Source organism: Vulpes lagopus, chromosome 5 (assembly GCF_018345385.1).
Source record: "Vulpes lagopus strain Blue_001 chromosome 5, ASM1834538v1, whole genome shotgun sequence".
NCBI lineage: Eukaryota > Metazoa > Chordata > Mammalia > Carnivora > Canidae > Vulpes > Vulpes lagopus.
In genome coordinates this window covers 40939513-40956350 of record NC_054828.1, presented here as the reverse complement: position 1 = coordinate 40956350, position 16838 = coordinate 40939513, and the positions used below count along the sequence as shown (strand labels likewise).

Sequence of the window (16838 nt, the reverse complement as noted above, 5' to 3'; positions counted from 1 at the left end):
CCTCTGCCCTTCCACCCTGCTCATGCTCACACTCTCTCACACTATCTCAAATAAACTTTTTAAAAATCTTTTTAAATAAATTGGATGGAAAATGAGAAGACCTTTCCATTTCCTTTAAAAAGGAAAAAAAAAAGACTAGAAGACAAATTTATGAATTTAGTGCAGAGATGAACACACTGGACTAGAAAAGCCATCTCACCGAAGAAGCATCAGAGACCTTGGAGTCTGTGGCCAAAAGTTAACCAAAACATTCTATCCCTTAACTATATCAGCAGCCGGAAGCAGTGCTCTACATGTTTGCAAGATTTTAAAATGTAAAGATTCGCCACTTTCTTTTATGTAGCTGAAAAATGAAAGAGGTATAAAAAAAAAAGTCATTCAATAGACTGAAATTCAATACATTTAATGTTCTATTAAGTACACATACAAGAATACTAAATATGATGTGGGTATGTGCACAGAATACAAATAACTAAAACAGTCTGAGAAATCACCAAACCCAACCTTTCTAACATACCCTGTCTTACAAAAAGCCTACCAAAGGCCTACGTAAGAATCTGAAGGGAAAAAAAAAAAAAACACACTAAAATATTATTGGAGTTTTCATTCATCTGGTAATTAAATGTGTGCCTCATTCCAATCCACGTCCAAGACCATATCCCAAGTCCTTCTGCACCTTTCCATAAGGACTCAGGTATGGAAACTCTATAATTCGCAACTCTCTGTTAGGTGAAAACTGTAAATGACCACCATCCAGCCGTGTGTGAAGAGCCAGTTATGGTCTTTTATCTTAAGGAAGACAAACCAGTATTGCCTGCAGAAGGGTGATAATGCAACCTGCTATTTTTCTGCCACTTTCTCTAACACCTCTTCTGCTTAAAGATGCTCTGTCTCAGAAAGAGCAGCCACTCTTTTTATTGCAAACTCTTGAACAGCACTCTAAAGATGAGGTCATTTATGTCAGGGGCAGCAATAACCTGAACTTCATTCTCCTGTGGACTAGAGACTTTTATAAATTAGAGTTGAGATTTCATGCCTGGATTCTCCAGTGTCCCATGGTCTGCTCTTGATACTGAATCTCAAAATATCCTAGATTCTTGAAAATGGGCTCATTTCACAACATGAGACATTCTTAACTTCTTAAATATTCAGAATATAAAGTATTCTTAATATTTCCTGGAATCAAATCTAAAATAATTTTTCAGAAGGACACAATATGTCCCATGAACGTTATGTACTAAAATAGCATTAAAGGCAACTTGGTTGTGCTCAAGTATCCAAAAGGCAAATATTTCTTATATTACAGAAATATCTGAGTTCCCTTAAGTATAGTCATTACCCAGAAAATAAGCCAAGAGGAACCTTGAAAAGCCAAAGTATGTACCAATGCAGGACACATGGACCATGCACTATAGCTCATGCATCTTACTGCCAGAAGGACACTTTAACGTCATTCATTCCTATTTAAAAAACAATTCTAATCAGTGTGATTATCTACTTTCCCAAAGTATGACCAGGCATTAGAAAGAGAACAGAATTTAGAAACAGCAATGAGAAAGAAAATAAGTTAAAGTCAGGCTTGCTGAGGGCAGCAAGGAATACTGCTGTTGGCATACTGCTACCTGAAGTGACTGCAAACCTATTATTTGAAAGTAAACATGGAGAAAGAAAAGAATAGCCATGTGGGGCCAGCTGATGTAAGGGACTCACGGTTCTATCTACCATAGGGGCAAAGGAGGCCTCTAAGCATCCGACGTGGCTACAATTTACAAAGTTTTAGAGCCTAAGGTCATACATTTGTCTGGAAAACTTATTCCATCAAGCATACACTGGCCCAATGATACTACACAAGTAAAACTTTATTATCGCTATTTTTAAAGCTTTGGCAAAGTTCATCGTCACATTCTTTTTTCTGACCAGTGGAGCTTGACTGATCCCTACACCACTGCCTCCAAGAATAATCTATCATCACCGTGAGTGAATGTATAGCCTTATGGCAAATCACCGTATTTGTACTCATTTGACACTTCTGAAAAGGTGTCCATCAAATGGAATACTCACCGTAACTTTGCACTTTCTCCTGCTTGGTTTTAAATTATTTCTGTTAAGAGGGTAAATGTATCACTAATTAAATGATTTTTTTTTTCTGTTACATCTTCTGGCAACGAGCCAAAAATACAAACATTTAATGGACCTCAGTTGGGTCTAAAGAACATGACCGCAATCAGGTGAAAGGGACTCTGGACTTCGCGGCATCAACTGGCTTCCATGAGTGGATGCTGGATGCATCTGGTTTGACCAAATAGAATCAAACTGAATGTCTGATATTGTTCAGGTACAAATTTATTTATTAACAAAAATATATACATACACACATATAGATTGTAGATACAGATCATCTCCTCTGGAAAAAAGAAAATGGTCCCCTAAATTTAAAAGAATTTTTATAGCTTTCTTATTGCAAGTAGAGTTGAAAACCTTAAATTCTACCGGAAAATACCTTTCTAAGCCATCTAGGTTTTCCAATAATAGCTTGCCTCTTAAAATATTTAGAAATTTCTTAATCTGTATTTCCAGTATTAAGCTCTGTCATTAAATCAAAACGTATTCTCATGAAAAATGCACTATGCTTTGCATACACAAGTATGGTATGATAATTGGTTCTATTTTTCAGACCTTCTTAAACTGATGTCCTATCGAAGCATGTTTAAAACTACCAGATTGCCATACTGAAGCTTAAGGATCAAAAAGCATCATCTACTTCTTTTACCAGCTACATGTCAGTTCACACAATAGAAAACAACACTCTGAGATCCTCAATTTAAATCAGTTCTGGTATTCTGTAACTTAGAATTTTTCTCCCAGGAGACATTTAATTCCTATTGTCCAAAATCATTCATAAATGATGTTCTGACTTTTTCTAAGCAAAATAAAAGATTTATGAGAGCAATTACTCATGCTATAGTGCACCACTACTTAATTTACAGACAACCTTGCTTCAGAGAATTCCTGCTGGGCTCTTCCACTCGCAGGTTATCTTACCCCTCGTAGACAAGGTCATTTTGTGTTATCAGCGTTTTTCGTTCACTCATTAATAACCTCAACAGAGAATAAGGAGAAAGCCAAAAACTCAGAGTAAAACTTATGAGGTGGGAGATGTGAAACGCAGTATTCTCAGTGGGAAACATTCATTAGCATCGCAGGCGTTACTTGATCTACATGCACCATCAGCATCCACTATAAATGGGTTAGAAATCCACGTGCTTCTTTCGGTCTGGATGTGAAGCCTTGAACAAGTAGCTCTTATCTACTCATATGCCAGAGTTTCCCCCAAGTTCACCTAAAAATCCCATCCACCAAAAACTCAAATTTTCAACACGCACCCCAAAGGTGTTATCTGAGGACCTTGGTCTGGGGTCGAGGGTTGAAGTTCCATAGTACTTGCTGGGGCCAGTCCTTCTCAGTCTTGGAATTCAACAATGGAAGGAAGGATGTTAGCTTTCGTCTTCCCAAGAAGCTTGAGTTCCTCACCACTCCACACACACGTCCACCCGTCTTATACAACATGCACTCATCCAGGGAGTGGTTTTCACCTGGTCTGAGCATTAGAATCACCTGAGGAGCTCTTTTCTGCAACGTACACAGGGCCAGACCAATTCAATGTGTATCTGCAGGTGGGGCCCAGGCATTGGTCATTTTTTCAAAGCTACCACAGTGATTTTAATCTGCAGCCAGGTTGAAAAACACTGCTCTCTCTGAAGCAGTGGTTTTGAATCAGGGGCAATTTTAGCCATTCCCCTACCCCCCTGGGACCATTTGGAAATGTCTGGAGACATCTTTAATGATCACAAACCGGGGGTTGCTCAGAGCCCAGAATGTTGCCAAACCTCCTAAAATGCATAAGGCAACCCGTTACGACAAAGAATTACCTGGTCGTGCCACTGTCGAGAAGCCCTGCTCTAGAGAAAGAACTGGTAGGAGAAACAACTTGCTCTTTCTAGAGATCCCTCACAAAAGAGGGAAGCCCTAAGAAGCTTTCAGGAGGAAGCTGAACACACACAACCCTGACACTCCATCCAGCAAGGCCGAACGTCGTTTAAATGGACCCGGCCTGACACAAACCCATAGTTTCCTCATGGGTGCTCTCATTGGCTAGGGTGCTGCGGAAGGACAGCGTGAAGCTACTGGTCACTGGGACATGCTCTAAGACCACAAAGTAAACGAGACCCACCAGGATAATTAGGCAACTTTTTCAAAAGGTCGATAAACAACAGATAATGTCTAGATGTAAGGGTGTTGAATCTACTTCCTCTTTGCGCATGGAATTCTCTGCAAATTAAAAAAAAACAGTTGAATAATAACTTCTAAAAAAAAAAGTAAATGAATTCATGAGCATGTTGTTCAATCTGGAGGGGTTATTTTTCTGTTTTGTCTTTGCTTTATGCTGTTCTTTAATCAGCTACTCATTTACATGAGGCTATACAGTCTTAGCTATTTTTAAGAAAGGAAAAGTACCCCACATTCACCTTTGTGTCCCGTTGGAAATTAAGCCAACTGTTTTAACCAAAGGAAACTCTTGGATACCCAGTTCATCAACTACTTCATCCACTGAGTTTGTACCAAGACTTAACGATGTCCAAGGCACAACCAACTAAAACAGTAATTGTTTTCACTGATGTTCCCTCAGGGGGTACATGTGTCTTTTTGGAAGGAACGTTACAAGTAAGACAATATTATGCCCATATGTGTTTCTTTTCCGTTTCATTCTGCCATAATGCAGACTTACTTCCACCTGCTTTCACCTACTCTTTCTTCATTCAAAAACGTGCAAGTGTTCATCCAAAACATTCATTATCTCACACAAACTCCAAACAGAATGAATCTATAAATGACTCAATGAATCTGCAATTTGGGATTTATCTTGCTACTGGTTCCCACTTGTTTCTAGGCCAACAATTCAACCGAAGTGTGGGGGGATTAAAAATATGAAAAGTCATGGCTTAGCAACCATATCAAAAATTAATTTGTAACGGCAGGATACATGCAGGCTACCAGCACCCAAGTTTACAGGCTGATGATCCACACACACCTCTTTGTGCCACTTCATTTTCCAATTAATTATTGAATAAAAATGCAATGCAAATGTACCACAAATATACTTTGGTGAGGATATCAACTGTCAGCAGATCTGTCACTTAAGAATGAGAAAACCTGAAGTAAACATAAGAATAAAATACAATGTCACTCTAAATGATGCATCTGTTATACAGAAATTTTAGCCAAATAAAATGGTTACATTTTAAAAATCATTTGCTCGATCAGTAAGTTTATCTGAATGCAGGCAATAATAAGCCATGATGTAATGTCATCCTCATCTAGAAATATACCTTTATGCAAGGTATTGCTTAAAAATTGCACTTGAAATCTTTTCTCGTCAGTTAAATCATGTCTTGATCAAACTTGAGGCGTTCTTTTTTTCAACGAGCACTTTGGGAAAGAAAAGAATTGTTTCGTAAATGAACTACCTGCCCCCTAAGTAAATATTTTTGGGGGGAGGTCAAGATACAAAGTTTCCCTAAAATAGTGCACAAATATACATGCTCAATTACAAAGAAATTGAGAAATCGGAAAGTCATTTTTCAACTTTCCGGTTAACCCATCACCTCCTGAAGACCAGCTTCACGGCTAACGGCTCACCTCATCAGGGTAACATAACTAAAATATCTTTGTAAATGACTTTCATCTCTCATGAGAGGAGCACAGCCAAGGCTGCCCACAGCAATCAGGGCGGCTTCTGGGCCAGTCCTGGAAAGAGGGAGTGAGGGTGCAATTAACGTAGGAAGGGCCCCAGCCAGCCAGCCAGGGGGCCTCTGCACACACTTGACTTTGCTTCTCCCGGCCTCCACTTCCCAACCCAACCCAAAAAGCAGCAGCATCCCATCTTCCCCATCCTTTCCAATTCCATCTGCACATAAAAGAACTTTGGATGTATTAGAAGCCAACCTTCAGGAGTCAATTTTCAGCATCAGGAGAAAAGGATTAGGATGAAATGGGATCCAACAGGTAAATCCCCAGGTACAATATTGACAATTTACCCCTTCGTGTCACTCACTGCTCACACTGGCCGCCTCCACCACTGCTCAGAGCCGACTGCACAGACTCGGCAGCAGCTTTCAATAAAGCAGAAAACCTCAGGTATTTTGGATGAAAACCCCCTACAGTTTATAAAACCAAACACGTTAGTTCCAACTCAACCATAAGTAACATCAAAGGATTGGGAGGGGGTTTTCTTTGTTTTAAGAGATGATTTTCCTTCCTCTTTGGTATTCAAAGTGGTTTTAAACCAAGATGCAGAAAATTTAACTCCTTCCAAAAGGCTCAGGGTCAGGGTTAGAGCTGTCCCAGCAAACGCAGTAGATGTTACTACACTCTAGAAACCAAAGGAGTGTCTGAACACATCTGAACATTTTCAGGAGGAACACTTACACAACTCGGGGAGGCTGGCTCGCAGTGTAAAAGGGCATGCTCTTCAAAGTACGTGTAAGGGAGCCAGGGAGAGGGTGGTGGGTTTTGAAAGAGCATGGAAGGAAATCATTTGATGTGTTTCTCCTGCAAAGGGAAGTTCCCCCAACACGTGGACAAAATCAAGGTAGAAAAGTCAGGCCTATGTACAGGCATTCAGGCAACGTGGCATCAAGCCTGTTGAGGGACACCGTATTTCTTTCCAGTGTTACTGTTTCTCATAATAAATATTCCTTTCTTTATGCACATAAGCTGTGAACCGGATTCAAAAAACCTTTTGGTCAGCCGTTGCTTGAGAACCCCAGTGGGAAACTGTACACAGCTAGGAAAATACTCCAGTTCAAGACCAGAAAACCTTAGCTGGGTTCTCTTTTATTCTCCAAACCCACACACCTCGCCCTGAATTCTTGTTTCTCTCCTTCCCCTGACTCCTCATCCCCCGTCTTCGCCGGGCTTACTTGACTGAGAACTGTATAAACTAAAACCAGTCGAGGCGAAGAAACACAGGGAGCCTCGGAAGCAAAAGTAGGCTCGGGTCCCCAACCCACTCCCTAGGCAGCACCTGCGCTTCCTACCGTGGCTGGAAAGCCCTCCACGGTTCATGACTCTCTAGCGTCGCCCCAGCCAAAGCGGTTCCCCAGCACGTACTGACCCACCGTTCATGCCACTGTAGACACTCCGGTGATGGGGTGACGCCTCCTCCTGCGCCTGCCTTCGGAGGGTGCCCTCCCTGCTGCCTCCGCCGCTGCCACTGCCACCGCCTCCTCCGCCCACGAGTTTGTGATCGGGGCTCCCCCCGTAATGCTGTTTGAGGTGCTCAGGGCTGGTGCCCCTGGCTCTGGGGAGATGCTCCAGGCTCCCACCGAGGGCGTGTTTCTGCAGGTGCTCGGGGCTCCCCCCACTGTGCCTGGCGTGTTCGGGGCTGCCCCCCGGCCTGTGCTTCTGAAAGTGCTCCGGGCTCCCGCTCAGCACGTGCTTGGGCAGCGTTTCGGGGCTGCTCCCGGGGTGCGGGTGCCTTTGCTGTTCGGGGCTGCCCTTGCACAAGGGTTTGTGGTGCTCGGGACTGGGTCCTTTGAGCGCTTTCGGGTGATCCGGGGTCCCGGAGGCCCTGGGTTTCGGGAGATGCTCGGGGCTGGTGCTCCTGTGCTTGGGGTGCTCCGGGCTGCCCTCGGCCCGGGGCTTCTGCAGGTGCTCCGGGCTGCCCCCGCTCGCGTGGTGCTTGTGGTGGTCGGGGCTGTCGGTGCTGCCCGTGCTGGAGGTGCTGCTGCCGTCGCCCACATCCCGCACGTAGGGCGCCGTGGAGGTCGTCAGCTGGCACAGGCTGGCCTGGCTGTCGATGGAGCAGCGGCTGCCCGCGCAGCCCGCGCCCTTCTCCTCGTCCAGCAGCACGCAGAGCTCCTTGAGCTCCATGTTCTCCTTCACCACCTCCTCCTGCTTCACCTCCAGCTCCTTCAGCTTCTGCAGGTATAAGGCCACTTCCTTGTGCATCACCCCGGCCGTGTAGCGGCCCAGTCTCTGCCACTCCCGGGACACCCTCTTGCCTTTCTGCCGGTCATCATCCAGGAAACAGCAGAGGTCCCTCAGCTCCTGGTTGTCCTCCTGGAGTTTCTGGTTGATGTCCTGAAAAGAGGGAGGTGCACAGTTGAGGCATCATCAGGCTCAGACCTGCTGGCAGGGAGGCTGGAACTGGTGGACTATGTGGGATGTGAGGGGGCAGGCGAGAAGCTGATGACTGGCATTAAAACAACAATCGTGGGCACTGGTTAGGCTCCCTGTCCGGTGCTTACCTGTATGATCGAATGTTCACAAAATATCGGGGGGATAATGATTATTATGGTTCTTTTACAGAGGGGGAACTGGACCTCAGAGCTGGCCTTCCCAAGGCCACCCCGCCAGTATCTAGGGAGCAGCCGGTTACTTAACAAGAAACCAATAAAAACCAAGGATCCCTGCCCCACCTTCCAGGGAGAAACTGGCTGCTTGGGATCTGAGAAATGCTTCCGACTGAGGCTCTGAGGCGACAAGCTTTCATCAGCACAAACACAAGCACTGCCAGGTGGGGTGCTCAGCCCTTGGCAGGAGAGGAACAGCCCGGATCCCACGGGGGACCAGCACAATTGCCCTCTAGTGGCGTTTCTGTCCCGCGCGTCTAAGCCCCACTGGCTGTCCCCCCGAGCATCTCCTGGGCTTCCCACAGGAAACACAAGCAACACCAAGCTCTTGCGGGATTTCCAAAGTCGCCCCCCCAAACTGCACCCCTCAGCAAATGCCACCTCCGCCCATCCTGCTGCTCTTCCTAAGAGCCTGTGGTTATGTCTGGCTTCTCCTTCTCCCTCCCCTTTCACTTCTGAGTCAAACGGGTCTTCTGAACCCCACCTCTGAGATTTATGTCATCTTGTCACTCCCATGCTCACCTTCCTTAAAAGAACCTCCCTGCCCTTAGGACTAAGTGCAAAACCCTTCCAGTCTCCCCAGACCCCCAATCCTCTTAACCTGGCCCATTTCTCCCGCACGAACGGCGGTCCACTCATTCATTCACAACCACTTAGTAAGCATCTACGATGTGCCAGGCACCGGCCCAGGTGCGAGGCAGGTGTCAGGGGACACGGCAAACACCCTGACACCCTCTGGCTTTCATTCTGGCGGGAAAAACTGGCATAAGGTAAGTATAGAGCACAATGCCGTGCCATGAAAAGTGCTGGGAAGGAAACTAAAGGAGATTAAAGAAAACTATTTTTTAAGAGAAGGCACCTCACTGAAGAGGAGAACACTGGAACAAAGACCTGGGTGAAATGAAGGAGCAAACGTTTGAGGGAAGATGATCCCAGGCAGAGAGAAGGGCAGGTATTTGCCCTGAGACCAACATGGTTGACGTGGTAGTGAGGCCAGGGTGCCTGAAGCACAGTGAGCAAGGAGAACAGAGCTAGGACAGATGAGACCCAACAGGGTGGGTGGCAGGGCTGGCTAATGCTGGGCCCTGGCAGCCACGGAGGGACTTTGGATTGTTGGTGAGCTGAGGATAGAGGAGTGACACAACAGGTTCCTTTTATAAAGAATCACCATAGTTCTGTGCGGAAAACAAACCGGAGGAGGGGATGGAAGAAAAGGAGACCAGGCAAAGGTGGGAGTCAGGAGAGATCAGCGAGGAGGCCACCAGGCTGATCCAGGTGGAGGGAGAGGAGAGTGGGTTGCACGGAGGACAGCCGTGAAAGGGCGGGGCCTACCCCCCACCCCCAACGGAGCCCCACCGACACTGGCCTGGTTTCAAGGCCCAAGGAACAAGTCCTTCCACTCTTTCTCTTGGAATGCATTCCCCTAACAACCTAAAGGCCTCACTTCATAGTCACATCCCCACAGAAGCCGTCCCTGACCACTACCCTCTATCTTAAGCAGATCACCATGGGGCACCTGGGTGGCTCGGTCGGTTAAGCACCTGCCTCCGGCTCACGTCATGGTCCCAGGTTCGTGCAGTCAAGTCCTGCGTAGGGCTCCCTGCTCAGCGGGGAGTCTGCTTCTCCCTCTCCCTCTCCCCCAGCTCCTGTTCCCTCTCACTCTGTCTCTCTCAAATAGGTAAAATCCTTAAAAATATAAGTAAAGGAGGTGGCCTTATATGCTCTACAATTATCCCTTTCACTTTCCCTCTGTGGCCCTTATTACAATCACATATGGTTGAGTGTGGCTATTAGAACTCACCAGACTCTAGTCATAAGAATGGTGACCTCATCTCTTCTGTCCACCTCTACGTGTCCAGAACACAGCACCCCCACTGTAGACACCTGAACCAAGGAACTTTGAAAATGCATTGTGAAGTCCCCCTTTATTCTCCAGTCACACAAATAGTAAAGGGACCGTTTCTAGAAGCATCTTGGTTTGGTAGGGATGAGCCAGGGGGTGGTATTATAGAGCTGCTACCTAAGATTTTCCTTTGCGTTATGAAGCCAGAAAACCTCTAGTCTTCCAACAGAGAACTAGAGGCACTCAGAGGAGACTTAATCCCCTTAAACTCAGATTCCTTCCAACACTTTGTCTGATACTGGTGAGAAAATAAATATATAACATCTGCCAACCACACCCTGCACCCTCTGACAGTCTTGGGCCTAACGTGGGAGTCATTTTCGAGGCCTGAGAAAGAAGATCTCGCACAGCATGGTTTTAACTCCAATTCTAACTCTTGGCATCTGACTATTCTGTTTCCTTGTTTCTGATGCCCACCTCTTCCTTCTCATTGCCACTTTCTGATCTCAGGCCTGGCCATCTCCAAACACCTCCCACCTGTATCTAGCTTCCCAACTAGAAAATACTGTCCTCTTCCCTATATGAACTCACCGAAGAGGAGAGATTCCTCTGAGAAGTCTCCCCTAACGCTGGAACAGCGGTTGGCATGCAGCAGAGACAAGCACAAATGAATGAATGAAGTAACTTTGCCACTCACCACTTAATGCCTGTAAGCATTCATTGGGCATTTTTTTTTTTTTCAAATGTAGCTACCTTAGCCTCTGGGGGGTGGGGACAGAGTCCATTCTAAAGTCTTTCTTTGTGTAAACTGATGCGCCTGGCATGGTGCCTTGTGTACAGTAAACAGTATGAGTTTATGGATGGATCAACTCTTTAAAGCCCTAGGCCTGTGGCCAAAACAGGATGTGGCTCTGGATCCGGAGGAAAAAAATGTCATATTGTAGTCTCAGTAAGCCTCTGCTAGGTAGGAGTCTGTCATAAGAGAGTAGATGATCTGTTGACATTGATGCTTTAAGGGAAATCAGAAGGTGTGGATACTCTGAGAAAATAACACTAAAAAAAAAAATTAATCTTTCCAAGCTTCAAAAATTATTCTTACATTTAGTTTAATCCTGGTACGTCATAGAAAGTTCAAGTCATGTTCTTCTCCAACTAAATGAACTTCCATCTGAAAATACTTCCTTTTGATCATCCCACAGCTTTTCCTGATTTCTCCAGAACTGGGAAGTAAATAGGAGTTGTGCTGCCTCATGGAGCTAATGTCTTTCCAAATGGAGTGAAGCATGTGTACTTCCCAGAATTCCAGTTTAGGTAGAAGAGGTAATGGCAAAAAAAAAAAAAAAAAAAAAAAAGAGAGGTAATGGCCTATTTAGCTTTCTTTATCACGCCTTCTTCCAAGAGTAAATAATATTCTTAGGGATACAATTCTGAGCTATTTCCTTTCCCTTCTGTGGAACAGCTAAGCAACCGATTTGATAATAACCTTATAATCCAGCTTCCTCAAACCTTCCACATGAAGATGCGGGTTTCCTTTTCAAAACACTAAGTGTCCCTTTAACATCGCCACTGGCCACCAGATGTTATCCATCTGTCTGAAGTGGACTTTTAAAAGGTTAAGCCCACCTCATTGCATGCCTCTCAAAACTTCATACGTGAGACTCTCGAGAACTGTATCTGTGGTTAAAGAATTGTTCCAGTTGGCTATTTTTCTTCATTGCAGGGCGGAGGAGGATTGGTGTGTTGGGGAGCAGAGAGGAACATTAATGTGATGCATAAGAAATCTACAGATTCAGTTCCCCCCAAATCTGCCCCCTGGCCCCTGAAATCCCAGGTCAGAGCAACCTGAACATTGCTATATGCTCAGCAGTGCATAGACATGGTTCTCAGACTCCAACTCCTTACAACATCAGAACCAGAATCCCCTTTCTCCCCCCTTGCAGGATCACACGTTCTAACCAGAGAATGCCAACTAGCTGAAAGAAAAGAAAGTCAGCCCATTTTCAACATCCGATATCTGTGTGACCTTGAGAAAGCTATTTAACCTCATCTACATAGCATTTAATCCTCATCAAACCTCTTGTGGAATTAGCATCCCCGCTTAGCAGATGAGAACACTGAGGCTCAGAGAGGTTCACAGCTTGCCCAGGCTGCCCAAATTGTCAGACTCCAAATCCTTTATCTCCGCGCAGCCCCACCCTGCCCTACCCTTGAAATGCTGAAACACTCACAAGTCGGCCAGTGCTTGGATCCAGTCACAGGCCCCTCAAAGGAAAAACTTAGCTCCCATCTCCCCGTCTCTCTAGCTGCAGTACCACCTGGTAGCCTTGAAAATACTTAGATGCAATTTCAAAAGCAGATCACAGAAAGGAACATAAAAAAGAGAAGCGTTGTGGCCTGAAGTACCCTAAATCTACCATCCTCAACTGGGACTCCCAAACCATCAGAGCCAAAAACAAAACCAAAAAATCCTTCCTTCTAGTTAAGCCAAAATAAATAAGTGCACAGATCATTTATTCAGTCGACCACACTAATGGATCATTAGGGTGTCCAGGGATGTTCTGGGTGAGGATGATGAATAGGAGGGAGCAGGCTGGTGTCTCAGCAGGGCTTTACCACAACCCCTCAGGGCTGGGCGTCAGGCCCTGGAGGCTCTGACATAACTGGCCAGGGATGATGGAAGGGAGGAGTAGAGGCTGCATCAGAAAGTAACCAGCCTCACCTTGCCAAACTTGTTAAGGAGGTGGACAGGGAAGTCTTTTGACGTCAGGTCATGAATCTCGACCACCAGGAGACCCTCCTACTTGGGGTGAAACTGCCCTTAGCTGGCCTCATAGGTATTTCTCTAAATGAAGCTACTAGATTGAAGATTAGGCTCCCCCACCACTCACCCAGGGCCCCCCTCAACACACACACACACACACACACACACATACACACACAAGCAATCCACTTAACCCAAGAGAACCTGCAAGTATTTCTGAACTACGATGTCAATGCTCCATACTATTAAAATCCTTGGGAAACTGATTAATTACCTAATTAAAAACTCTTCCAAGCTACATTATAGTTCAAACCATGGAAGATTAAATTGGAAGGTTATGAACCACATAGCTTTGTCCAGCTTTACCTAAGAAACCCAACCCCGGAGACGCACGCCCGTGCATTCACCCGGCCTCTCCTGATGACCATTGTTTTGTAGTCAAGTCCAGGGTTAAAGCTTCCCCTACATTATCATAAAGCACTGTCGCGCCCCCCGAGGAGATGGTTATTATCATTTGCATTCTATTGATGACTAAAATGAGGTTCTGATAAATTAATTACCCAAGCTCACCCTCCTGGCAAATGAGGATTCTAGATGCAAAACCACCTCTGAAATGATCTTCCCACTACACCAGCCTGCCTCCAACTCCCCAAGAGTCTGGTGCTTAATAAATACTCCATTAGTAATGAATTAAACGAAAGGAGAGTGTAAGCCTTGGGATTTTCCTGACTGTGGGATCTGCCTAACTGCACCCCACTCTAGGAACTATGTGGCAGTGAGTTGGCGCCCCGGGAAGGCCATCTCCACTTGCATCGGGCCCAACCCCCAGGTGAGCATCTTAGCCTCCGCCCCTCCGCACCTCTTTGCCCCCAAATCCCAGAGCTGGAGCCCTAAGAAAGTGTCTACAGCCCGAGATGTGGGGTGGGAGTGCAAGGGTACAAGAACAGCGTGTGCCTGCAGGAATTCGCTCCCTGAAGTCCCTGCAGTGTTTGCGTTTGTGTCTGGCTTCCTATAAACAAAAGCAGAACAATGAGAGGAAGGAATCCGAGCAGGCAGCGGCGTGCGCAGCAGGGGCAGTTTGCGGGGCGCGCTGGCAGGGCGGGGCCCGGCCCGGCTCCTCCGGCCCCGCTGGCAGGCCCCCTGCCGGCCCACGGGGGCCCTCCAGGGAGGAAAGAAGTTGCCGGGTTTTGCTTTTCTTCTTCTTCTTCTTCTTCTTTTTATTTTTATTTTTATTTTTCTAATAGCAAAGAGGGAAGGCTGATGTAAAAAGCAGGCATCCCTGGCTGCCACTTGGGGCTGTACCTTTCAAATCCCCTCGCCCCCCCCCAATGCCAGGGGACATTATGATCAAACTGGAGGTGAACGGGCAAAGGGGGTCAAGGAGCCCCAGATGCCGCCGCCATCTGACCTGTGGAGAAGGAGCAGAGGAGCAGGGAACACACGGAGAGGCCGAGCTCAAGCTCCTCTGCACCGGGCGACACCCGCCAGCTCCGAGGGTGGCGCCCGCGCCTCTCCCCGGGCGCCCCCTCCCCGCCGGGGCTGCAGAGCACCCGCTCCCCCCCCAGGACGAAGGTGCCTGCACTCGCTCCTCCGCTCCCCCGCCCCTGCTGCGACCCGGCCCCCAGACCACGGATTCTCCGGAGTCCGAGGAGAATAAAGGTCCGTGCAGGCGCGTCGGCTCCTCCCGCTCCTCCCGCTCCTCCCGCCACCGCAGAGCCGGAGCCGGAGCCGGAGCCGGAGCCGGAGCCCCGCACGGGCGCGCCCCGCCGGGGAGGGGACCGATCGCTTCCGAAGTTCGGAAAAGTTTCCCAAGGGCTGGGGCCGGGGAGCGGGGGGCTGCCCGTGAGCATCACCTGTTGGGGGGCAAGGGGGGCTGCTCGGGAGCATCACCTGTTGGGGGGGGGGGCTGCCCGGGAGCATCACCTGTGGGGGGGGGCTGCCCGGGAGCATCACCTGTCGGGGGGGGAAGGGGAGGTTGCCCGGGAGCATCACCTGTTGGGGGGGAAGGGGGGCTGCCCGGGAGCATCACCTGTCGGGGGGGGGACGGGGGGCTGCCCGGGAGCATCACCTGTTGGGGGGGAAGGGGGGCTGCCCGGGAGCATCACCTGTTGGGGGGGGCTGCCCGGGAGCATCACCTGTTGGGGGGGGGGGGGGGCTGCCCGGGAGCATCACCTGTTGGGGGGGGAGGGGGGGCTGCCCGGGAGCATCACCTGTCGGGGGGGGAGGGGGGGCTGCCCGGGAGCATCACCTGTTGGGGGGGGAGGGGGGCTGCCCGGGAGCATCACCTGTTGGGGGGGTGCGGGCCCCACCGCCCGCGCCCGCGCTCACCTTGAGCCCGCGGATCTCGCCGAGGTGCAGCTGCAGGCGGCGGTTGACCTCGCGGATGAGGTTGCTGTGGTCCAGCATCGCGCTCACCTTCTCGGCCTCGGCGCGCCGCAGGCTGCGGATCAGCTCCTCCTTGCTCCACTGCAGCAGCTCCTCGTCCGACACTTTGGACAGGTCCTCGGCGGCGGCGGCGGCGGCGGCGGACGGGCCGCCCGGGCCCGGGGGACAACTTTCCGCCGCCGCCGCCGCCGCCGCCGCTCCGGCCGCCTTCGACATGGTCCCGGCGCGGCGGCAGGTGCGCGGGGCAGGTGCGCGCGGCAGGAAGAGGCGAGGGCGGGCGCGGGCGCGGGCGCGGGGCCGCCTCCGTCCTCAGCGCGGGGCGCTCCGGCGAGTCAGCGGCTCCGCCCGGCGGCCGCGGGGTCGGGGCGGCGGGGGTCGCGCGGGGCCGCCATCCTACCGCGCCGTCCCCGCGCGCCGCCGCCGAGGCGCGTCCCAACCCGGCGCGAGCCCATGGTGCGGGGCGCCCGGGGGCCGCTGCCCTGCGCCCCGCCCCGCCGCTGCCCTGCGCCCCGCCCCGCCCCGCCGCGCCCCGCCGCGCCCCGCGCTCCCCGGCCCGGCCCGCTGCAGCCCCCGCCTCCCTGCGCTCCCGGCCGAGCTAGGGCGTGCGGCGGCCTGTGCGCTCCTCCCCCGCCGCCGCCGCCGCCGCCGCTCCGGCTCGCGAAGCCTGAGCTTGTGCAGGGGAGGGGGAGGGGACGCCGGGCCGGCAGGAGGAGGAGCCTGCAGCCGGGGCCGCCCGCCGCCCGCCGCCCGCCGCCCGTGGCCTCCGCGGCTCCCGAGGCGCGCCCCCCGCTCTCCCGCCGGGGCAGGCCGGGCGCGCGGGCGGGGCGGGACGCGGGACGGCGGCGCCGAGCGGTGCCTCCCGGGCTCTCGCAGGCTCGCGCGCGCCACCGTGTGGCGGAAGGGGCTCCCTCCTCGGCCCCTGCGCGCCAGGCTCGCCGCCCTGCGGGGGGAGTGCGGGGGGGCGGTGCAGGCGACCCCAGAGAGAGACCCTCGGTATTTGCAAGGGATGGAGGGCAGGGGAGATGGATATGGGAGCACCAGAGGGATAAGCGTCTGTTTCTACTTTGGAGAACGCAGGGAGAGGTCGAGGACCAAAAAAAAAAAAAAAAAGTGGGGGGGAGGGGGGAGAAAGAACCTTTAAGAAAATCCCAGCGCTCTCCAAGGAGGGAAGAAAGGCTTCGCTTCGGGGCACCGCTCCTTAGGGACCACCCTCTCTTCCCCCCCCCCACCCCGCCTTTGTCTTTTCTAAAAATGCACTACTTTGTGAAGAAGCTTTAGGGGACCATATTGGGTCTTTTAATAAAAAAAAAAAAAAAAAAAAAAACACCACATCAGAGCCTCAAGGAGAAAAGAAAATACCTTCAGCTCCTACTTCCCCGGACCTGGATTTCTTTTTTTTTTTTTTTATGATAGTCACAGAGAGACAGAGAGAGAG

General features: G+C 49.9%; 1 protein-coding gene across 10 annotated transcripts in view; it reads right to left on the bottom strand.

The window, feature by feature from the left end:
* Positions 1-15766, bottom strand: part of CCDC85A (coiled-coil domain containing 85A) — a 192258-nt gene extending 176492 nt beyond the window's left edge. For 7 of the 10 annotated variants that reach the window (XM_041754948.1, XM_041754949.1, XM_041754950.1 and 4 more), the window contains exons 1-2: positions 15347-15766; positions 7179-8142 (exon numbers count right to left, since the gene is read on the bottom strand). In XM_041754948.1, coding sequence (XP_041610882.1) covers positions 7179-8142; positions 15347-15619 — 1237 coding nt within the window. In that variant the 5' untranslated portion in view covers positions 15620-15766. Of the gene's footprint in view, positions 1-2309; positions 4330-5697; positions 5806-7174; positions 8143-15346 lie in introns of those variants that run through there. The other 3 variants (XM_041754954.1, XM_041754956.1, XM_041754953.1) reach the window with 2 other exon arrangements.
* Between the last annotated feature and the right edge of the window lie 1072 nt (positions 15767-16838).